Raw genomic sequence first — 23,979 nt, 5'->3', positions numbered from 1 at the left:
CTGCAACATATTTGTACAAGATTCCCTTAATTTGAGAGCATCCATTTACATTATCAAAGAAGAACATATCTTCTTGGACAACTGGTTGATCCAATCCTGGGCACAGTTTTTAACCATTCTTTATTTCACGCAATTCTTTTAACAGTCCGTAACCGGCTGGGTCATGGACGGTCTTTCCTCATTTCCACTTAAACTCTACATATTAAGAGTGGTCTTCGACAACAGGTAGAGCATAGCTTTTCCTTTGAAGATGGAGAGTTCCACTGTTTGTGTATCATCCTTTCTCAACTGGCAAGTTCAGGCTTGTACCTTCAAAGCATTCTGGCTTGTTTCCATAGGGCCTCTATGTTTGTGTTTCTTGCTAAATGAGACAAGTTTGGAATAGAAAAGAGCCAGGCATGCATGTAAGGAAAAGCTACTCACAAGGAGTACTTTCCTTACACTCCATGCAGGATGGTCCTTTGCTTTGGCTTCCTGCTGTGTCGGACTCTGTGCCTATAGTAGCATTTATTGCAACTAGTTTTCCATCTGTGGTTTCCAAGTAACTGGGATGAGGCACAGAAAAAATGGGACACATGCATTTCATCCTGATTCCTTTTGAAGCTGTTGAGAGCATGTTCTGTCGTACCACAAGGAGGTGCAATTTTCCATGAGTTTGGCAAGGAAGCCTATTAAAAGGCTTTGACTTACAAGTAATATGTTGGTGCCCTCGTCTTTCTTGAGTCAGGCCAAAGTCCTCCACATTAGTGAGTCACAGATTCAAGTAGTTACCCTGATTTATGGAAAGGTCCAACTCTGGATTCTCCATCACAGTGCCAGGCCATCCCTCTAGCGGGCAAGGCATGTAGGATGTATGTTTGTCAATACTTTCTTGCCCAAGAGCCTTGAGTGCAGAACATATATTGTTAAAGTGGGATATTTTCTGTATTTTCACCAACCCTGGGCTCACTAAAAGCATAAAGGGACTTTGTTTGTGTTTCTTGCTTAGACGAGGATGACTACCAAATGAAACGGTAAATCACAATTTCGCTCAGTTCGTTAGCGAAGAGGAAGGGGTTCTTGGATGAACGTGGCATTATGCATAATCTCACATCTCTGTATAACCTGAGGAATTGTTGGTTAACATTACCAATAGTGTCATTATGGACAGTATGCAGTTAGCAGGGGAAAGTGGGCACGTGTGCAAGAATGATAGAAGGGAAGTGGGAGTAACTCCCACACAGTCCTTTTGCCATGATGAAAGGAAAGAGCCCCAGGAGAAAAGCAAGTCTTGTAAGGTTGGGAAAAAGCTGCATGGTAAACATTGTTGTTAAAGAATTTAAATGAACAGTATAGTTGAGGACCACCAACAGCAATTCTAAGAAAGATCATGCTAAGTGGATGTGTGCGGAAGAGCTGTGAGTATATGATTGGAGGAAAGCTGAAAGGGAGGAAATGTAAGGAAAGGCTTACAGCCTCCACTGCTCTGCCTGTTTGCCCTGTATTTGTTGGGGATGGTATGTGAGCTTTGGTGACTGTATCAAGGGATTTGTTTGTACATTGTGTTCCCCACATTTTAAGGTGAAGAAGAGAAATGGGAATGTAGTAGTTTGGAGGAAGATATCGGAACTGTATAACTGAAGGGTGTTTTTAATACTCAATAAAGTATTCCTCACTTCTATGCCGGGCAGTTGTTTCGTGAGCTGCAAGTCTGACCGCTCCACACTATGTGCTACAGTACTGTTCGTGGAGGAAACCCCTGAGGACCGGTGGTACCGTTCTCTTAGTAATTCACAACACAAGGGATTAGTGTTTCTTCTACACCTGCAGGTTTCGCCCAGTGTATCTTGTGAAACACAACCAGGAAGCATGTCTGTGAAAGAGTTCTGCAGGGCTGTGACATGTCCAGAGCGGACAGTGGAGCCTGGCGGGCTTGATAGGTCTGGAGTCATTTTCATTGGTTCCTCTCCATGTCCGCCCTCCTCCCCTGCCTCCGCTTTGGTATTTGTGTGGAACCAAGAGAATGGCTTAAAAAAGCAGGTGTTTGCCTATTAAGCTAGAAGCCAGTGACGAGCAGTGGAGCAGGAAGGCACTGCTGACAGCAGACCCTGCAGTATTTAAAGATGTTGTAGTGTTTTTACTTTCCCACTAGGGGGCAGGTGTTTCTCAATAGGTAGACTCCAGTTACCACAGTAAATAGCCCCTACCCCTGCTCATGCTATTCCCTTTACAGATTCCCACATGGGCTGGCCGATGTGGTGTCTGTACCGAGGGGGGTATATCAGGGAGAAGAGACGTCCTTGTAATATGTGTCATTTTGGAAACGCGACCTACGACACATCAAGCATGTGCTGATTCTGGTGGAAATACAACGCATGATATGCATTGTGTACATGCCGTTCCTATAGGAAATACCAGATTACAAATCCTGCACGTGGCCCTGTTTTTAGTTACACGAGTAAACACCATCAGTGCACTGACTCGGTTGGACACGATATATTCCGTCAAGTGCTATTTCTGTTCGTCTGCAGAATTGTTACAGAATTTCTCTGTGAAGACTAGTTCAAAGTCCAGTGAGTATGTGTTTCAAAATATGCATACTCAGTGATTATCAGTCTCTTGGTGAATTGTACACATTCTGTGCCGAAGATTTTATTCCAAATCTGCATTTCTTTAAACTGTGCGGACATACCACGACAGTGGCCAGTGTATTTCCTTGTCATAATTATTCATTTGTTTTTTAGCCCTTACTTACCGCGCTATTAGCAAAATTACAAGCCCCAGAGTGCAACGCGCTATTGGTTAAAGTGCCTGGACTGGTTGAAGCGAGCACACGTGGCACAGGGCTAGTAAGTAGCTGTGTGCATTGAGACACATTACTCTGTTTGTGACGTGCTGAAATGGAGAATTAGGGGAATCCGGGACCCCCCCTTGGTTCTTCCATCTAGTTACTAACTCCCGTGCTCCTAGGCTTCCTGGGAGAGGCTAGCAGGGTATTCTGTCCGAAAATCGCGCTTATTTAGAAGTGGGGACGCTTTTAGTGATGACTGGAAGAAAAAGAATAATAGGTGTTTGTAGTTTTATGCCCGTTGTACTCGTTGGAGGGCAAGTCTTCATTGTTATTTTATGTTATCAGACTTTGGGAATAAAAAAAAACCTAAATCTTCAGAATATCCAACGCAGTGGTTATCTTCTTACTTTCTCTCTAAATGCCCGCAGTACATACATGTCACACATGTTTGCAGCATACTCCTTTTCGTTCTGGCATGTGCCCTGCACTACTGAAATGTCGTTTTCCGGCATGTTAGGGCACTGCCCTTCTGCAGTGTAATCCTGTCCGTAGATGTAGACCACCTGCTCTGCCTTGTGAGCACAACGTTTGGTGCCTACCCAGCTTCCCATTCCCCCGCTATCCTCCTACTACAAACCCAGCTTCAGCACAACGTTAGCGTATGCATCCTTTACCCCAGCTACATATGCAGTTCTCCTAGAGAGTATATACTGCCCTTTACAAATAGCCTAATAATTCGATTAATAAGATGTAGATTCCTCAGCTGCTGAACTTCTCAGGTACCAGACTGGATCTGGGAACTATGCAATAGCTCTCCTGCAATGGTAAGTAGTGCTCGAAGCAGCATTGGTGTAACTTCAGTGGATCCATATAGTGCCTCCCTGGTGCCCTGATGTCAGTTTTTTTTCCCGCACCTCCTTCGACGCAGATTGGGAACTGCTCTCTGTGAATTTGTATTTATTCACATTTACAGCTTAGTGCAGTGCAGATAAGGGGGTGTGTCTCCTCAAGAAATTGGGGTTTTAGCCCATGTCATGGACAACTGTCCATATCCGACTCCAGCGAGGTCTCCCTGTAGTGCCTGGGGCCGAAGAGGAGTTGTGCAAAAAGACTTTCAGATGGGGTTTGTCTTCCAGCCCATAGAGTTGCCAAACCAATTTCTGCATCAGTATAAGGACAGAAGCAAAGGAAAAGACAGACGGTCCCAACAGCCCTCCTCCTTCTCTTCCTGGTCCTCTCCCACACCATCTGGAAAGCTGTTTTAGTGCTTTCCCGTACGAGAACGCAATGACCAGTTAGTGGGAGGGTGTCTTCCTTTCTTTAGGCTTAAAAGTAGTTACAACAGATCAGTAAGTCTTACAGATTGTGTAACGGGGATATGCCTTTCCTTTCCAACAGGCATCACCTCAGATCCCCTCCCCCTCAGACCTGACATCACCTTTGAATCATGCAGCAGGAGGAGGCAACCATGTTGCCAAAAAGATCAGTGTAGCTGGTCCCAGAACAGGAAAATGGGCAAAGATGCTACTCCTAGTACTTCCTGGTTCACAAGAAGAAACGTGATCTATGTCTGATCCTGGGCCTCAAGGTATTCAGGTTTTATCTTGTCAAGGAAAAGTTAAGGATGCTGCCAGGTACTTTTACTGCTGGACGCAACAGACTGGATGGTGTCCTTCAGCTTGCATGATACAGTTCCACGTACAAATTCTGCATTTGCACACAAGATACCCACAATTCATGGTAGATCCACTCATTAGCAGTCCACAGTCCTCCTGTCCTGACTAGTGAAGGGTATGTCAGTGGTCTCTGCTCTTCTGCGCAAGTCAGGGGTCTTTCTGTTCTCTTACCTCGATGATGGACTACTGAAGAAGGACGTTCTGCAGCTGATGTTGGAACACTTGAAGGCACAGCATCCCCTGCTGCTTGACCCCTCCTCTTCCATCTACCTGCCCAAGTCTTGCCTAGAGCCCTCTCGGCACCTGTTCATAGGGGAAATAGTGGAAACAACATAGTTAAGAGCCTTCCCTTCTCTTCAGAGGATCCAGGATAAACAGGTTATGATTCAGATGCTTCGAGGGGTAGCTTGTGTTCCAGTCCTGATGTCTCTTCACGTGATCAGTATGTTGGCTTCCTACCAGAGGAGATCTGTTGGACACCATTGTAATCTCTCAGGACACTGCAACAGACTTGCTCTGGTTGTCCGTGGGGGAGCACCTGATGCAAGGAAAGCCCTTTTGCTCTCTGCCTGAAGTGGCCACAGTAGTAATGGACTCATCCACTTTGAGGTGGGCTGTGCATTAGGAGGAACATGAGACGAGCGTCCTCTGGTTCAGCACATGATCTTTCAGGAGCTGCAGAAACGTTGTCTGGCCTTTTGCTGTAATGTGGCCAGATCTTGAGAGGGAGGGAGGGAGGGAGAGAGAGAGAGAGAGAGAAAAAAAAAGGTTCTTGAACTCAGCCTTCAGAGTCTCTACCATATTCTTCAATATTTATTTCAGTATGATTTGATAGCTAAGCAATTATTTACATATGTCATTCAAAGGGCCTGTGTACCAGATTGTTTAATATTTGTTTCAGCAATTGTTTGTGTAAAATTTATAGTCACTGTTTCATAGAAGCAGAAGTAGGTGAATATGCATGTTGATTTGTTGTTTTTGATACATTCAGTAAGAGGCTTGTTCATTTCAAAACAACCTGGAAAGGGTATTTAAGCTAAATACAAAGAAGTGTTCAGGAGAGGGGATCGTCACTCTTCCAGGGAGCTCAGTGATTGGGCTCATGCACACAGGAGCTGCAAACGTTCTTTTTGAAGGCCACAAGCAAAGACCACATTGCCTCCACATGCCTTATCGATGTGCTGGGGCACTGGCTCTTTTCGTACAGAACGAAATGTTTGTGGCATGTGTAGCTGCTGATACACATGCTGGGCATACTCATGCCATGTAGTATTGTGTACGGATATGTGCAGCTTGTTTTTCTTAGAAGTTGTCTTCGAGTCGTAAGGTATTGTGACATAAACTTCATGGACATCTGCTCCATTGTTGGATTGTTTCTTCTGTCTCATTTGGACGTGCATTCACCGATCTCCGGATAGGTGATCTTCAGTGTTAGGCACTGGTACCTCCTGGTTCTTCCAATCTGTTTGACTCAATCCTCTGCAGCTTCATCTCATCACTCGACTTTGCCATCTGAGTTTCTTCCAGGGCCCCCCTTGGGGCACTTGCCCCCTTTCGGGGCCTTCTCAGCCTCTTTCTCCGAGAATACAGACTGCATAAATGAAAGAACCCCTTTCTGGTACTGTTCAGAGTGCCATTCCAAATACCCTTGGTTGGCTATTCATGTGTTCTACAACTTGGCTCTCTCTCCAGAGCACAAGGCATCCTGTACCACCTGCCTCACCTTCAAATGCAAATAAACTCTCTGTTGCAATCTATATCGGCTCTTAGCTCAACATAACAATCCCCCCGACCCCCCCCCCCACCCCCCCCCCCCCACACACACACACACAAAAAGGAACAGGATGTTCTGCCCTGTAAATCGAAACTCACCTTTGAGGAGGAACTTTCACAGGAACTCCATGCTCCACCTAAGTTTCGGGAAACATTGAGACGTGCACTAGCACAGCACTACCGTTGTGCCCTGCCCCACCACCTACACCACCATTAATTCCCCAGTCACACTCACCATAGGGACCCCCAAACTCCTGTTATGGGGCGAGGTAGCCTTGAGAAGCTTTCTTGCTGTAGATGATAATCCTATTCCACATGAGGTAGTCCATTACTCTCCCTTAATTTTTTTTCCTCTGTGCCCCAAAGGGTAGAAGTTACTGTGTCTGGGCTATTGTGGGCAGTCAGTTGTTGCATCAACTGGATGAAAGAGATCCAGTCTGATGATCACTGTTTCTTTGTTGATTGTGTAGGCACCCAGAGGGGCAAGATGGTCTAGAAGAGTAGCTTTTCATGCTCAGTCGTCTTCTGCATTAAATGTATTATGGTCTCGCTAAGAAGAGAAGAGAATGGGTGGCCATTCCAATGCTGCATGAGTTCCCTGTTTGACCACTCCTTCAGACCCACCACCTGGGAGAGGGTACTGCTGTTGCATCTTTTCAGAAGATGAGTAATCTGCCAATATTGGTATGCATTCCCCCCAAAAAATGGATACCTTCTGGAACTATCTTTCTTCTGGAGGATACTTTATCTACTTTATTCCTTACTGGCCCCGCCGACCCCCCGGTTTCTGAAGGATGATCATATATTTTTGAATAAATGGTTCCAACGTAGTTTGTCACACTGCACATTCACGTTTGATCGGATGTTGGCCCTGTCAGTCTCTCCGGACATGGAGACAAACTGGCAAAGAACTGATGTCGGGTCACCGGGTGGCACTATATGGCACACCAATGCCGTTTTCGTTGCCGAGATGAAGCAAACACCGCCCACCAATGTGGGACAGCTGTTGCAAAATTTCTGGATCTAGTCTGGCTCAAGGGATATTCAAAGGGTGAAGACTCTGCAGATGGAGTGTCTACCAGAAATATTGTTACCAAAAGTAAGTATCTTTTTCGTTTTAAACAGCTACTTCATACTTGCTTACAAATATGTTTATATTTAGGCAGTATAAATGCCTGACATGCCACCTTCTCCCTGTCCTTTCTGTAGGACCTCGAAGCAGAAAATGAAGAGCTGAAAGAGCGGTTGTGGGAAATGCAGCGGGAACATCGGCAAATGTTTGACAAGAGTGGTGTGCTGCAGCAGCAACAGGTCTGCATACAAAATGCTTACAGTGGCAGGCAGTTTTTGGGTAGTACAGGGAGTGCAGAATTATTAGGCAAATTAGTATTTTGACCACATCATCCTCTTTATGCATGTTGTCTTACTCCAAGCTGTATAGGCTCGAAAGCCTACTACCAATTAAGCATATTAGGTGATGTGCATCTCTGTAATGAGAAGGGGTGTGGTCTAATGACATCAACACCCTATATCAGGTGTGCATAATTATTAGGCAACTTCCTTTCCTTTGGCAAAATGGGTCAAAAGAAGGACTTGACAGGCTCAGAAAAGTCAAAAATAGTGAGATATCTTGCAGAGGGATGCAGCACTCTTAAAATTGCAAAGCTTCTGAAGCGTGATCATCGAACAATCAAGCGTTTCATTCAAAATAGTCAACAGGGTCGCAAGAAGCGTGTGGAAAAACCAAGGCGCAAAATAACTGCCCATGAACTGAGAAAAGTCAAGCGTGCAGCTGCCACGATGCCACTTGCCACCAGTTTGGCCATATTTCAGAGCTGCAACATCACTGGAGTGCCCAAAAGCACAAGGTGTGCAATACTCAGAGACATGGCCAAGGTAAGAAAGGCTGAAAGACGACCACCACTGAACAAGACACACAAGCTGAAACGTCAAGACTGGGCCAAGAAATATCTCAAGACTGATTTTTCAAAGGTTTTATGGACTGATGAAATGAGAGTGAGTCTTGATGGGCCAGATGGATGGGCCCGTGGCTGGATTGGTAAAGGGCAGAGACCTCCAGTCCGACTCAGACACCAGCAAGGTGGAGGTGGAGTACTGGTTTGGGCTGGTAACATAAAAGATGAGCTTGTGGGGCCTTTTCGGGTTGAGGATGGAGTCAAGCTCAACTCCCAGTCCTACTGCCAGTTCCTGGAAGACACCTTCTTCAAGCAGTGGTACAGGAAGAAGTCTGCATCCTTCAAGAAAAACATGATTTTCATGCAGGGCAATGCTCCATCACACGTGTCCAAGTACTCCACAGCGTGGCTGGCAAGAAAGGGTATAAAAGAAGGAAATCTAATGACATGGCCTCCTTGTTCACCTGATCTGAACCCCATTGAGAACCTGTGGTCCATCATCAAATGTGAGATTTACAAGGAGGGAAAACAGTACACCTCTCTGAACAGTGTCTGGGAGGCTGTGGTTGCTGCTGCACGCAATGTTGATGGTGAACAGATCAAAACACTGACAGAATCCATGGATGGCAGGCTTTTGAGTGTCCTTGCAAAGAAAGGTGGCTATATTGGTCACTGATTTTTTTTTGTTTTGTTTTTGAATGTCAGAAATGTATATTTGTGAATGTTGAGATGTTATATTGGTTTCACTGGTAATAATAAATAATTGAAATGGGTATATATTTGTTTTTTGTTAAGTTGCCTAATAATTATGCACAGTAATAGTCACCTGCACACACAGATATCCCCCTAACATAGCTAAAACTAAAAACAAACTAAAAACTACTTCCAAAAATATTCAGCTTTGATATTAACGAGTTTTTTGGGTTCATTGAGAACATGGTTGTTGTTCAATAATAAAATTAATCCTCAAAAATACAACTTGCCTAATAATTCTGCACTCCCTGTATATTGTGGGTGTAGCCTGAAGTCCTTTAAGTTCTTCAGCTGGGAATAGCTTGTAATCCATATTGGAGCATTTAATGGATAGATCTATATTATTTTATAGAAAGAAGAGTTGGCAATGATATTGGAAGCTAAGGAGAAGGATCACGAGACCAGCTTGCGTACCATTGAATCCCTGAGAGCTAAACTGAAATATTATGAGGTAAACTTGTCTGTTTGGGGTATCCTATTGTATTGTGAGAAATGTTTGACTTGAGATAAAGTCAAGTTGTATACCTGTTCTAAGGTTGAACTTGAAAACCCTTTTCATATGTCTGTCCTGCAAATTCCACATGATAATGGCTGTTTGGGGAGGGAAGAGTGGGTGGGTTGTTTTTGTGTGTATACACACACACACACATACACTTTTCAGAAAGTAAGGAAGAATACACAATAGACCTGTGTTCCTAGATGACCGCTGATATGAGGCAAAGTGCTTAGCTGCCCACTTATCCTAGGAGCTCTCATAAAGTTTTAGAGACCCCTAGCTTTCGTATATATAACCTGTTCTTCAGTACACACACCACCACGTAAAAGCCATTGATGCTTTGGCCAGAAGCACACCACATAGTTTAGCATTAAAAAACAAAGAAAGCAAGAGCATTAGAATCAAAGTGTAGTAATTCAGATGAACCATCAGATGAAGCCTGATGTAAAGAAATGTTCTTGATCTGTCAGAGTTATTTTGTCACAGAAGGTTTTGCAGAGCTAAGATGATAAATGGCATTGATTTAGGCAACTCTAACAAGCTACCTACCTTCAGTAATGCTGGTTTAGGTGGATACTCTCTCAAAACTTCTGATTCCTCAGCTTCAGAATATTCCCCACATGCCAGGTTGCACAATATGGCTCCTCTATGACTTGGTACCACTCTGAAAGTGCCACCTCCTGTGTCCTAATGTCAGTTTCTTAATCTGTGTCCTTCTGCGCCCTCAGATACAGGGCCCTTCAAACAAATTGCAGGTGACAGTGTGTCAGAATCTCACTAGGAACCCTTATAAGATGTTCAGAGCCATGCCACAGAATGTGGTGGGAGGTCAGCAAGAGATGTGCGGTATCCACCAGAAAGTGAAGATAAGTAACTTGATCCTCTGACAGATACTTATAACTGCAGAATCCTTGACTTTAAATTAGATATCACATCACTACTGTGCAAAGGTGGAGTACCTTATGGAATGAGCCTGGACGCCTTCAAGGGGTTCTTTCTTAGCCACTGCGTAGTAGATTTTAATGCAATGCGCTATTCACCTTGGCAGAGTCATCTATTGCACTGCCTCTTCTTGCTTGGTCCTAGTGAACCCCCCAAAATAGTTTTTCTTCAGCACAGTCATGATTTGTATGGTCAGAGTAGAAACTCAATCTTTCTTAAGGTCAAGCAGATGATGCCTCCATCATTCCTTTGATGGGTGTGATGGAGTGAAAAATTTCAGCACAGTAATCCTTTCTAAGGGTGGTTCCACAATTTAGTAGCCCGGGTGTTCAGCACCAATGTGTCCATTAAGTAAGTACTGCAGGGAAGTAGCACAGAAAGTACCAGCAGTTCACTCATGCAGCATGCAGAAATGTTGGTTCTAAATACTCTCTTGATTGTCAGAAGCCATAGTGAGCAACTATGCATAGGCTAAAATGGCACCAGGGCTAGGTTTAGGTCCCACTGACACACAATAAGTAGCTTTGGTGGCAACATATTCATCATGCCTTCCAAAAAATGTTTCAAATTCTGGGATTTAAAGAGAGAAGGTTGATGAGGCAAACCTAGAAAGGCAGAAAGCCTTCATTTTGCCTCACCCCAAGGCTGTACTGGGCCAATGACAGAATGAACAACAATACATTAGAAAGTTTGGCTTACAGAGAGTTGAGATGATGAACTCCACACTGGGTTACAAATAATTGTCAGTGCCTGGCTCAGATGGATTTCTTTAATGAGCATCTGGCGGCAAGAAAGACATCTTCCACTTCAGATGGTAGGTTAGAGGAATTCAGTTGTCACTGCTCAGTCTCCATACCTGGGGTGCAGGTTGTGGAGATTTGGGTGTAGGACTCCCCTGTTGCTGAGGCCCGAGGTCCTCCTGTAGGGGTAGCAAAATCAGATGGCAAATGGTCAGACAGAGGAACTCTGGGTTCCACACTTTCCTGAACCACTGTAGGGCTATTAAGATGACAGGGGCCTGATGTGTATTGAGTGTCCTCAAAAGAGGCAGGAGAGATAGCGGGAACGCTCACAGGAGCCTCTTGTCCCATCACAAATGCAATGTGTTTTCCAGTGATCTTACTGGAGGAAACTCCAGTGCGCAGAAGCTCTGACATTGCACATTTTCAGTGGTGTTGAACTGATCTAGCAAAGTCATGGCCTTCTGATCAAAGATGCATAGTGTCTCCTTGGGATGGATCTGCCCCTGCTGGTCCTCCAGCTAAAGTTTGCTCAGCTAGTCTGCTTTGCCATTCAGGAACCCCACATGGCTGTTGGCTACCAAAAAGATCCTCTTCTGGTCCAATTACCTCCAGAGACATAGAGCATATTGTACAAGATCCAGGACCCCCACCCTGCCCTGCTTGTTGCAATATCACATGATGTTTGTGTTGTCTTTTAAGACCTGTACCAGCTTTCCCATGTTGGTTGGTAGGAAGGCATTTAGGGCCCGGTAGATTGCTTGGTGCTCCAAAAAACTTCATGTGGAGCTGGCTATCTGCTGGAGACCAGAGGCCTCTGACCGCCACTTCCTCCAGATGGCCGCCCCAACCCAGTACAACACATGCATTAAAACTCTGACATTCAGGTGGTGAAGGGAGAATGGCCTGCCAGTTATCAGGTAGGTGCCTGTCTGCCACCACATGAAGTACTGAGTCATTTCTTGACACATCTGGAATTGGAGAGGCAGCTGTGGTGCTGGGCCCTTTGAAACCATGGTTTTCTTTGAAGGGCCCGCATGTGCCATGTGGCAGGCCGACGAGGAGAATGCACTGGTCCAGGAGTCCAAGAAGCCTCAGAACCATTGTTACCAGAACCCTAGAGAGACCCCAACATGTTGAGATCATAACAGGAATGTCCCAAACTCACTGGGCCAGTTGAAAGGCCTTGAATGCTAGCTTATCCAAGATAGCCCCTATAAACAGGATCCTCTGTGTAGGGCTCAGGTCGGATTTCACCTTGATGGAAAACCCCAATGAGATCAAAAGCCTCACTGTTGTCCTGAGGTGGTCTGCAGCAGACTGCGGCTAGCTTGCCTTGAGCAGCCAGTCATTAAGGTACATAACTGCATGAACCCAACCTCTGAAGATGAGCTGCAACCATTGCATTTACTTTAGTGAACAGTCGAGGTAAGGAAGTAGAGTAGAACAGCAAATAGGATTTTTTCACCAGCTGGAAATGTCCCAACCCCACTGTGAACCACAGGCAGCATCTGTTGGACTGCAGGACAGATATATGATAATGAGTCCTGCAAATCAAGGCACACAATCCATTCCCTTGGATCCAGAGCAGAGAGGGCCGGAGCCAGAGTGAGCATTGTGAACTTGTCTTCAGAAAGATATTAATAATTGGAGGTCCACTATGGGCCTGAGACCTTTGTCGTTCAGCACAAGGAAGTAGTGTAAACAGCACCTCTTTAAATCGGGCACCTGCTTGATGGTGCCTTTGGCCAGCTGAAGATAGACTTCATTCATCAAGGTGTCTGCCAAAAATCCCTCTGGTGGGTGGGATGGGGGAGAAATAAGACGTGGGGACAATGTGAAAGGTAGGGTGTAGCCCAGGTTTCTCCAATGAACAGCTTGTGAGGTACCAGTAGCTCTCCAGCTACCTATAAGTAGCTCTAGTGTGTGCACCCCCAGCCTACCAAATTATAAGCGTTTGCTTGGTTGAAAAAATAATAGGTGCACTAAAATTGTAAAGTGTGTATTGGGGACAAAAATATGTATATTATCAGAACTCATAAGTTGATGTTTGGTGCTAAATAGCGTAATTTGCAAAACATATTTAAAGCTGATATTTGTGTGAAAAATCATGTGGCGTTGGGGAGACTTACTGCTAATAAAATCACCTTTGTGCCAGGGGCATTGCAGCTATGGCTATTTTGTATTACCCAGGTGTAGGCATTCCACATTGACAAAGCCTTTTCTGCATTACAACTGGCAAATGTACCTAATGAACTGAGGTGATCACTGCTATCAAGTTTACATATCGTGGTCAGTTATGTATTCTCTTCTGATGTAGTCACTTTTACAACACTAATAATATTAGTAACTCAGGACGATGTTCTTTGATCATGTAGCTCCTATTACACAAAAGGTTGGGGACCCCTGGTGTTGCCCATTTAATCAATTTGTAAACCCCCCTGTCTGATATGATTGCATTCCAACCTGGGAGGAAATATCATATCCTGCGTCCTGCTGGCTGGTTGTCGGTCTGGGTGGGAAAACCAAAGCACATGTGGATCCACTGACGCACGGGAGGGAGAGTTGGAAAATTGCTGTTCCTCATGGCGTGCACAGCTCGGCCACCACCACATCCTCTGCTTCGAAAGGGCTGAGTTTGCTGCTGCACCAGCTGGGAATGTTGACGCTGCCAATAAAGTGGGCCTTTTGAATAGCCCCTAAGCTTTCTGTACCCCTTGTGAAATTGTCTGTTTGGGTACAATAACTCCAAAGATCAAGCTGTGGTGCAACTATCTTCAAATATTATAGATCCATCAAAGGGCATGTTTATGAGGGACTCTTCCAAATCTCTTGAGAACCTGGTTTATGCAATCAACCCCTGTCTTCTAGTCCTGTGCTGGCACCAATAGCATGGCCAATGCAGTAGTCAATATCCATGCAGGCATGCAAAACTTAATTTGCTGCACCCACCCTATCCATCTTTCATTGTTTGGGATAGTGAAACCCTGAGGTCATATAAGACAGCTGGCAAGATCTTGCTTGGCATTTCCCAGATGGCACACCTGAATCAAAGATCGTATAGCTAAGCTAGCTGAGGAAAATATTTTCTTTCCAAAGGCATCAACACCTGTCAGCTACCTTTCCATGAAGGAAAGCATTTGGATTGACTTTACTTTGGGTTCCTGCACCACAAACCTTTCAGATGTTGAGTCAAAAAGTCAGAGTGGCCAGGGGTTGATCTGTGTCATATGGCCACAGGTCAGCAGACCCCAAGGATTGAAGATGGCTTAGACTAAGTGGCCACAAGAATGTCTATAAGGGCCTTATTAAATGGTAACAATGGTTTCATTGAAGCTGTGGCTGGTTCAAGAATGTTTTCAATAAATTGACTTTAGTTTCTGGTAGGTCATTGCAAATCTAGCACCTATGCTGGTCTTCATACAACTGTCCAAAAGAGGCACTTTTTCCAATGATGGAGCAGATAGTAAGCCCAGCTTGGTCTCTGATGAGGTATCTTGCCCATGGGCATTTTGAAAATTTTAACAGCCCTTTATCAGTGTAATGAGGTGAGGGGCGTACTGTTCGCCTCCTTTTTGTTATCAATGGTGAGAGGGCTAAATGCATGCTCTCTACCGTATTAGTCAGAACAAACACGAAGCTGTAATAGGTTTTGGTTTAGAGGGCAAGGTTGAGGCTGAAGGAATAAGTGGTTGTGCCTTGGCTATTTCATACTGCCACATAGGTCTGCTGTAGGTCGTTGTTGGTTTGAGGCCCAAGACCGGCATTGCGATTTGATCTGATACTAGTGCCAGTGGCATTCAGGTTGATGCTGACAAAGAAGTAACTGCTGTGGACTCTGGGGCTGGAGCCGAAGTCTGGCCTGACTTTGGTACATTCATGGAAATTGAGTTTGAGGCAGGAAGCCAGTCTGTGGTGGGCCCACCAGCAGATGTTCCACTGGATGGACCCCTGCAGCTCTCTGGGGCTCAGACATACCAGGGGTAGGCTGTAGCATCTGGAAATATTGCAGCATGGCCTCCTTGAAGGCTGCTATTTAATGATTGGTCAACTACAGCTTTGGAAATTTGGGGTTAGACAGGACCACATCTGGGACTAGCTCAGAGTGAAATGACTCTAGAGTATTGTCCTTACAAATTCTTACCAGGTTGACTGGCATCATGGGGTTAAGTCTAGCTTGGCTTTGCTGTGCTCCTGGCACATTTTTAACTTCCTGGAAGACTTCAAGTGCCAACAGAACTCTTCATGGGACTAACCTTGTGACTGAGAACTTCCCTTTGACTTAGAGCAGGAACTCTGTTTCTAGTAGAACCTTTTGTTCTTGCCAACGTCGTATCTCCTCCTATTCCATGATTGCCTTTGGGCAGATGAGGGTGTCGCGTAGGCTCTCATTATCCTATTGAGACTACTGGATTTTTGGACGGCAAGATCGTTCACATTGTGGGGGACTAACCCACGGCAAAGGACCCTTGACACCCCAAATCCGGGTTGAGCTCCGGCTAACTAGCAGTGCCGCACAGCCGAGCGCATGACATCTTAGTGCTTCCCAGGGAAGTCGTGGTCACTCAGATCCCAACCAGTTCTGTCATACACAGTGTAGTCTCATATATAAATGACATAGGCAGTTTGAGTTTTAAAGATTGGTGTAATAAAACTGCATTTTAGATAACAAGTCGTGAGCCAGAATAACCAGAACTATACAACACAGTAGGATTGAAATAGTAACGAGGAGAGTGAAACATAAGAATAACGCTATCATAGTGCAACTAGATTACGTTCTCTCTTCTAAGTTTTATTTTGAGCACAGCATGTTAAGCTCTAAGCCTGCCTTTCAGGTTCCCCTGGGAGGACATCAACCCTCATACCTGAGCAAAGGCCTGTGATCGGGATCAGCATCTGCAACAGGGCAGTCAGCGTCTAGTTGTGGGTTCCTGGTCGGAATCTCCCTCTTACGTGTACCAGGACTAGGAAGTGTTTTTATAACTAACACGCCGGTGTTCTAAGAAACGTCCCTACGTAAGAATGTGTACTTTCTACGAACCCCAAAGACTAAACTTCGACCACGTCTATCGGCAATGTACCAGACTGTATCCTTGACTGAAGGATAGAGCGAGCAAGAATGTATTGTTTGAGAACTTCAGTGCTGAAGTAAGCTAAACAGTGTGATAGAAGAAAATAAAACAAGACCGTGAAACTGGTTATTGTAAAATAACAGTACGAGGCTAAATAAAATGCATCTAGGGCAAAGTGCACAGAGGCCTAATACTTTAAGCAAATGCGCAGAAAGCTACATTAAAAATGGCTACACTACAAGGGTGCACTTTTCTCACAACTTCGAGTTGTGACTAAACATTATAGGTATGCAAAGGCGCTTCCTGCAGTTGGGACATGGCTTGAATTCTGCTGTTTGGATAATTGTGGGGTTAGTGGAAAACCGCCAAAGTTAAGAGGGGAGCTCTGGATCTGTGTCAAAAGACTCTGAAGCAAAGGATTAGAAGGGGATGATCCAACAAATAAACCAGGAGAGTAGAGCCAAGGGTCGGCTCTGGCTGTAAGAGCTAATGCACAAGCAGAGCCCTGAAATATCTGGTATGAAAATAATGCAACAACCATCATGTTGAATATGGTAAGGTATCTTTAAAATGTAAAACAAAAAAAACATATTTCTTTACAATAATATAACCTTTTGTAACTCTGAATTAAGAAATAGTTATTAAAAGTGATAGTTGTTAGATATAAACTAAGAAACATTTCTGCCCACTGCGTTGGCAATGCTATTAGTAAAGTACGAGACTAGTCAATTGTCATATGTACCCTAAATGTAGCATAGATTCGTATTATACACAGACCACCATTATAATTTATTAACTCAAACACAAGAGGTTTTTGTACTGCACACATCTTGAACTCACACATTGTAAAGGTGCTCTGATATGTTGTAATGAACTTTTAGGAGGCTCTGATACATGGAAATAAACAAAGGTATGACAAAGTATTTCCCTAGGTTCACACAGTATGGTCAGGCAGGAAAGGACTGAATCCAGATTTTCCATTTTCATGCTGTGCAAGTCAGCCACTATGTGTGAATCTTTCTGATATAAAAGGTTAATGCTTTGTCCTTAATTCTTAGAAGAGGAGATTAGTGTGTGTGAGATAGGCAGAATCCACATTATATTATTGCCAATTTCATAGTTCGAACCTTGCTCACAGACATATGAGCACTTCATAATAGATACGTACACTTTTTACTGCACAGAGAGATTTAGCAGCATATACAGGATGCAGCGTAGAGACCGGGTTCAAACCTGATTCCCCATGTTACATGGTCAGCTTTTGTAGCCACTGAGGCACATGGCCTCCTGTTTAAAGCTCTGCTCATTTTAGACTCGATATTCCAAGAGGACCTTGAGTTAAGCCAGACCCAATAATCTGGCTCAAGCCTGGGAAGGAGTTTTCAGTGGCTCGTCTACATTTAGAAACAAACTGCCATTAGTATGCACAGGTGACAATTCTATGCAGCTCCACCACGTCATTCTAGGGCAGTATGAAGTTACTCTAGAGCAATATCATGCCACCTACCAGCGCGTGGGGTGCATTTCTGAGAAACGTCTAAGAATCCAGTCTAAAACTGAGGAATACGCAGGTAGAAGTATCCATCAGAAACTGTTTTACACAGTAAAATCCGTGTTCACGCCCAAATGCCATTTGGAAAAGTTTGACAAAATAAGGATTGACAAGCAGCACAGCACAGCCTTCCATCAACCATCTTTTTATCACCCCTTCTGGCTACATTTGTGCTCATTCAAGTGTCCAAGTAATGGATTTTAGAACAACTAAATCAAATCAAAGCAAACTGTGCTTGTCATTCTCAACCCCCACCCCAAACTTTGCTAATAAACAGAATTCTGGTCTTCTGAGACCCCTAGTTGCTAGAATTATTAATAAAACAATTCACCCCTGAAACATCTCATCATTCTTCCTCTATTGAAAAAGTCCTCTGTTGATGCACAAGAAATAGGAAATGATCGCTCACTTCCTTCATCTTACCTCATCGAAAACACAGCAGCCTCCCAACTTTAACTTCACAAGATAAAATAGCATCTCTTCAGTCTCTCTTTAGACCTAAAAATTTGTACTGATACTGCTATGCTTTGTTAGCAACAGACTCTGGATCCTCCCCATTGCTGTGTCTGCTTAGTTTCTCCACACTGGATTTTAATAACTTGTTAGAGCAGTTAATCACAGTGTTGGGATTGTTGAGTCAAGCTGTTACATGGTTTCCAGACTTTTTGAAAGAGAGAACGGAGTATGTCCAGTTTGGGTCCTTCAAGTCTGTGCCTACCCCTTTAGCTTGTGGAGTGTCCCACAGGGATCCCCCAGAGTCATCTCAGCCTCTTTTCTTGGCCATCTCCAAGCATCTCATATAATTGTGTTCATAGGCAGATGAAGCCCAGTTGGCAATACTCCTTTCGGATGAGGCAAATCAACTCCGATCTATGGGTCAGTGCCTCAAGGACATTGAAACATGACTGTAGGAAACCACCTTCAATAAAACTAGAGCAGGGACTAGTAATCAAACTTTTGAGGCTTCTCCTCGCCAGCCCTTTTTCTAATGTCCTGAAACCTCAATTTTTACCTGTGCACAAACTTTGCACTCCATTTGAGCTTGACCTAAAACTGATTCACTAGACCAAATCATTTGTCAGATCAGTTATTTTTCAGCTGTCCTTGGTAAAACTCATTCTTCCTCTTATCCCTTCCAACAATTCGCACCTTGTGGTTGGAACAGTATAGAACTTTTGCTTTGGTTGCACAATTCCATTGTATGCACGACTTTCTCATTGTCTCATGCAGAAACTTATCTGGTGTGACTAGTTTTTGCCCTGGAAAAAAAAAAAAACACTGGCCCAGAGCAAGATTTCCGCACTGGTGGCCAGTAATTGCTATGATTATATTCAAAGCTCTATGCCTTCTTCATAACACCCTTCTGCTTAATCTTCTTACCTTCTTCACATATAATACCATCTGCTATCCACATGTCCAGATTGAATGCCGTGCATCAGGAAACCTACTGAGTGTTCTTGGACGATGCAGCAAGGGAGTTGAGGGTCTGCTACGGAATTCACTGCGGGGAATTCTATTTCAGGTTATCTGTGTGTTGAAACTAACCATTTAAAATTTAGGAAATCCATAAAAAAAATAGTTTTGTTAATCGGGTGGGGTACATAGCCAGTAGCAAGGCAGGGTGGTGATCAGACCCAAGAGGCGGTTTGGTCTGTAGAACATGTTATATAAATGTTATCACTGACTCATCCTTATAGTTTGCTTACAGCAGAAAAAAGACGTCTGTTCTTAAGGAACTGCATCTTTTATGTGTGTCTTGCCCCTAATAAAGTTACAAAGCCTTCTGATTTGCATCTGCTTTCTGGGAGCCCTCCTTGACAGGGTTTTGGTTGTAGTTTGGCCTTTTTTAGTGGGTGTTGGATGATGTGCGGAAAGTTTTGAGACATCCTGTAAATATTGTGCATTAATGTAATTGCTCATAATCCTGAGGTTTTGCAGAAAGTGTCAGATTGGACTGAGTTATGCATGCATGCAGATACCTCTTTTAGGTTTGTATCATTAAGTAGAAAGTGTAATTTTCTCGACTCCATTATGCGATGGGGAACACCTGGGAGAGAGGTCCTGGCTGATAGATTGTAGTGTCAAGAGGGACCTTAGCTCCACAACTAGGAGACAATGTGGTTAAGCTGAACACTGTATGAGTGGATATAAAGGCAGCATGGGCTGGGAGGGTCAGAGAGAAAATTGAAAACTATGGAGAAAAAAGAAAACTGGCATAGGAAAATATACGCCAAAGGACATAAATTTGCAAGCACTAATACTAGGCATGTTTGTTCCTACACGTAACCTAGGTATCATATACGTTTTAAAGAATTGTTTAGAACACTTTTAAGCCTTCTGCTACATTAAACATGTCTCAAAGTGTGGATGGGCAAGTCCCTGCTCATTTTATGGCATCTAGTATTTGGAGATCAAGGCCAAAGCTAGATCCCAGTAGCATTTGGGGATGTGTCCCTAGTAGAGAAGGATCTAAAGCCTATTAGAACATTGGGATGTTAGAAGTTTCACTGAAAACAATGGACTGGCAGTGGGCTAATATGGGGCGGTATAAGCCTTCAGCTCCAACATTCTAATGTTTGTCTTTCTGTTTTACCCTTTTTAGGTCAATCCTGTCTGCTTCAGGCTATACCGGTTGTTAAAAGCCGTCTTCCTTGTTATAGGCCCTCAAGCTCAGGGACTTTAATAACAGGTATAGCCCTCAGTAGCAGGCTACAATAAAGATTATTGTGTGGCCAAGCATTGCTAACAATCAGTTTTTCTAAACTTCATAGTTAGTACCATGCCCTTCACAAAAGATTAAGGCTTCTTTTTAATCTTACCCTTGTTACGGTGGAACGGGTATGGTGACATCCAAAAGTACAAGTTAACGTTTCATACTGGGTTTCATACTGCTAATCCATAGTCTCCCTTTTCACAGGTGACCCAGCTGTCACCTTGGCTCCGAAGTCTGTGTCAATATGTGGGCCTTTGGCCTAGCCTTGCAGAAAAAGGGATGAGTCTGCAGAGGCTTGTGGGCAAATTGAGTGGAGAAGAGTAGGAGGGCCAGATTGGTGCACTTGAAGGGCCTTTCGTGCTTCCAGGTTTCAGACTTGTGACTTGTTTGAATGTGATTTAGTACTGAGAGGAGGCTCCCTTTAGTATGGTGAAGAGATGCCACACACTAAGCAATTTCTAGTGAAACCATGCAGAGGTTACATCTTACGATGCCCAGGAACTTTCAGATTGTTTCTATGTAGAGACGATGGTGAATGCATTGCTGGATGATTACATGGAATTTTTGGAGTTAAGTTTATATTCTTATGTGAAAATACAGTTTTCCTTTTCCATCTTGATTCTAGGGTGAAATGATTCCTTAGTAAAAGGATATAGAGAAATGTTTCCTACTTGGCTTCGTGATTAAGAAAAGGGGTTGAAAGTGTGTGTTGGAGAAAGAACAAGGCAAAACGTTCTCTGAAAAAAGAGAGAGGCGTAGTGTCCACATGGAGGAAGAAAGTGTGTTGTCCACATGATGCAGAGGGATTGTGATGTCCTCTGAGTGGGGGCAGTGTCCTCAGACTGTGGAGAAAGAGCAGTGTGGTGACCTCAGTGTGGAGAAAGAATGGTACAGTGCCCAGTGTTTGGATCAGTGAAATGTCTACTGAGTGAGAGAGAGGTGTAATTAACTGTTCAGTGTGGTGAGGAACGTACAGCGTTCACGAATTCAGCCAATAAAATGATTTTTTTAAAAAGATGTCAAGGTAGTATTATCAGAAAAGATATAGGGTCTCTATAGAAGAAGAGGACCGTGCTCTCAATGTTCTGGGCAAAGAGGTGATGTCCTCAAAATAATTCAAGAAAAGTTTCACAAGACAGAGAGAAGGAATTGTAGTCCCCAGAGTGGGACTTGTTAATGGTGGTTTATCCGTCAGTGTTGGAAAAGAGCCAAAACGTTTGGTGCCCGCAGAACATTAATGCGAAAAGTACTTGATTGTACGTGTAAGCGAGCCCATTTTTTGACTTTGTGTTTTACTGTTTTTCTAGGTCAATCAGACTGCTAGCAGCCCTTTCAGTAATGGTATGTATCGATCTTCCCCTGTTCTCACGGTGTGCTTAGGCTTTCCTCGTTTTGCACCTGTGTTTCTCTGGGCTGCATAGCACATTAACTTTTGTAGCTTTCTGCCCGATTTCTGATTTTATACCTAATTTGCTATTATGTGCTGGAGATTTCTACATACAACTGCATCGCCCCTAGCTCACACTGGCATATGGCCTTGTGTTAATCATTTGCCCTACAGAGTGCATCACAAAGGCAAATACCTAAGAAGCGGCCCCTGTCATTTCTTCTTTGTTTGTGTTTGAATCTGTTTTGAATATGACTGTGACAACGTATTTGGGATTATGTCCTTCTTACTGTGTTACACAGCACCCTATCATATGTTTCTACTCATTTATTGGGACTGTCACCCTATTGTGTCCATGCCTGTGATGTCTTCCGGCTATTTTTAGCGATGCATGGTATGTAGTGGAAGTAGAGGCTTGATTTTGTCGGCCTTAACTACTTCATTTCCAATACAGAATCACTTCTGTTACAGCAGTATAGCTTTTTTCACATTGATAACATACATGACCTTTCCTCTCCCACTCACATAAAATGATTTGGTAACGCGGTGGCTCCTCAGTAGTAGTTCTTCACTTCTGGACTAATCCACCAGTGATAGCCGTGGACCCTGCTTTGGTACTACTCGATTGCGTTTGTTTGGTGTGACTTTAACAGGTTTTCTCTTCTACTCAGGGAAAGGTGATGCGCTGCTGAAGCAAAGTTTCAGCTTCAGCACGGAGTCACAGGTAATTCTTGTTTACCTTCTTTGTTTACCCTTCACATGTCTATTTTATGTAGAATGGATGTCAAATAAAACCCACCCTCAAAACATGGTTGTAGTATTTTTGTTATATACTTTCCCAACATGGAATGAAATGCCTTATGTTGATTGATGGAGTTGGGTAAAGATGACCTAAGATTACCTCATCTATAGTCAATTTATTATTTCACATGCCTGCTTCAAGTCCCATTTGCAAGCTGTGCTTTCTGGCTTTTGGGTATCGACAGAGGTTTCTCAGCGGCTATCTTCTGGAATGCAAATAAATGAGTGCGAGGGCTGTGTAACCAGCAGCCCATGGAATGATGGGTTACAGCATGCTTCTATCCTCTAAAGATGTCTTGCTCGATATGTGTGTCTTGATTTGACTTGCATTCCTGTAGCTCACCTTTGAAAGGGGATCTGTTGCAGGTGGTGTTTTACTGGCCTCTAATGCCCAAAACCCCAAAACACTACAACACCAATAACTTGCTCATTCTTAATTGTGAACCAGACATTAACTAGCACTGATAGTGGAAATGAAAACCTTCGTTCATTTTTGTCACCACAATTAATGTTAAGCTAATAGGAAAGAGGAACATTGCAGATAAGCAGACTGTAATACAGAACAAAAATATACTTGCAAATCCAGGTACATGTTTGATGAGAAAGTCATGACTTTGCTCCATAGTAGAAATGGGAGTTGGCTTCAAAACCCTCAGTGTGACTTCTTGAACAAATACCTTTGCTACTTAACAGTTTGTAACTGTGGTTACCTGGAACTTATGATGCTCTGCAGAAACACACATTCCTCATTTTACTCAGTTCAATAAAGTGTTGTGTAGTCCTAAACAACTATTATGTGTTACCCACCCGATTGATGGAGTCACCAAGATATGATGTCCAAAGCTTAGACCCCCTTTGGTGACTATCATTTCACTTGTTGAGTTCAGGAGCTGCAGTCAGTGTTCTCTGAGGTTGAGTACCTGATTCTTGGGTTTTGGTGCTTTAGAGGACCAGAAGACGTTGCACGCTCTTGTTATTGGCCCCTCTGTAAGATGTGTTTCTTTCATTGTCTAATCTGGAAGAGGGTTGGACAGACCCTTTTCTGAGTTAGCTTCACATACAGCCACTTACAATCCAAAAATAGTCTTTAACGGATGCCACCACATGCAAAATAGGCTACCCTTAGAGCTTTACACAGCAGTGTACTAACTGCTTGTCGTGGTGCTTCCTGGGCCCTGTCCTGCTTACAGCGGCTAATAGTACTTCTGTAAACGACTGAGAAAACCCTCCAATAACCAGCCTTCAACAGGGTTAGTGTACAGGGAAGTGAGGCCAGCATGAAGGTGTAGAGGGTTCAAACCCATCGGAGCACCAAGCAGCATAGTCTGTGTTGTGCAGCCTAAATAAAACAGACTTTCAGCTGCAACTGAGCTGCTTATAATTGAGTG

At 43.8% G+C, this 23,979-nt stretch overlaps 1 protein-coding gene across 4 annotated transcripts in view; it reads left to right on the top strand.

The window, feature by feature from the left end:
- Positions 1 to 23,979, top strand: part of UACA (uveal autoantigen with coiled-coil domains and ankyrin repeats) — a 287,356-nt gene that overhangs the window by 247,745 nt on the left and 15,632 nt on the right. For all 4 annotated transcript variants that reach the window (XM_069222950.1, XM_069222948.1, XM_069222946.1 and 1 more), the window contains exons 11-14: positions 7,429 to 7,530; positions 9,241 to 9,339; positions 21,711 to 21,744; positions 22,462 to 22,514. In XM_069222950.1, the coding sequence (XP_069079051.1) occupies positions 7,429 to 7,530; positions 9,241 to 9,339; positions 21,711 to 21,744; positions 22,462 to 22,514 (288 nt within the window). The remainder of the gene's footprint in view (positions 1 to 7,428; positions 7,531 to 9,240; positions 9,340 to 21,710; positions 21,745 to 22,461; positions 22,515 to 23,979) is intronic.

This window comes from Pleurodeles waltl, chromosome 3_1 (genome assembly GCF_031143425.1).
Source record: "Pleurodeles waltl isolate 20211129_DDA chromosome 3_1, aPleWal1.hap1.20221129, whole genome shotgun sequence".
In the NCBI taxonomy this organism is placed as follows: domain Eukaryota; kingdom Metazoa; phylum Chordata; class Amphibia; order Caudata; family Salamandridae; genus Pleurodeles; species Pleurodeles waltl.
Note: the sequence above shows the minus strand (reverse complement) of the source record. Positions and strands in the feature narration are given on the sequence as shown.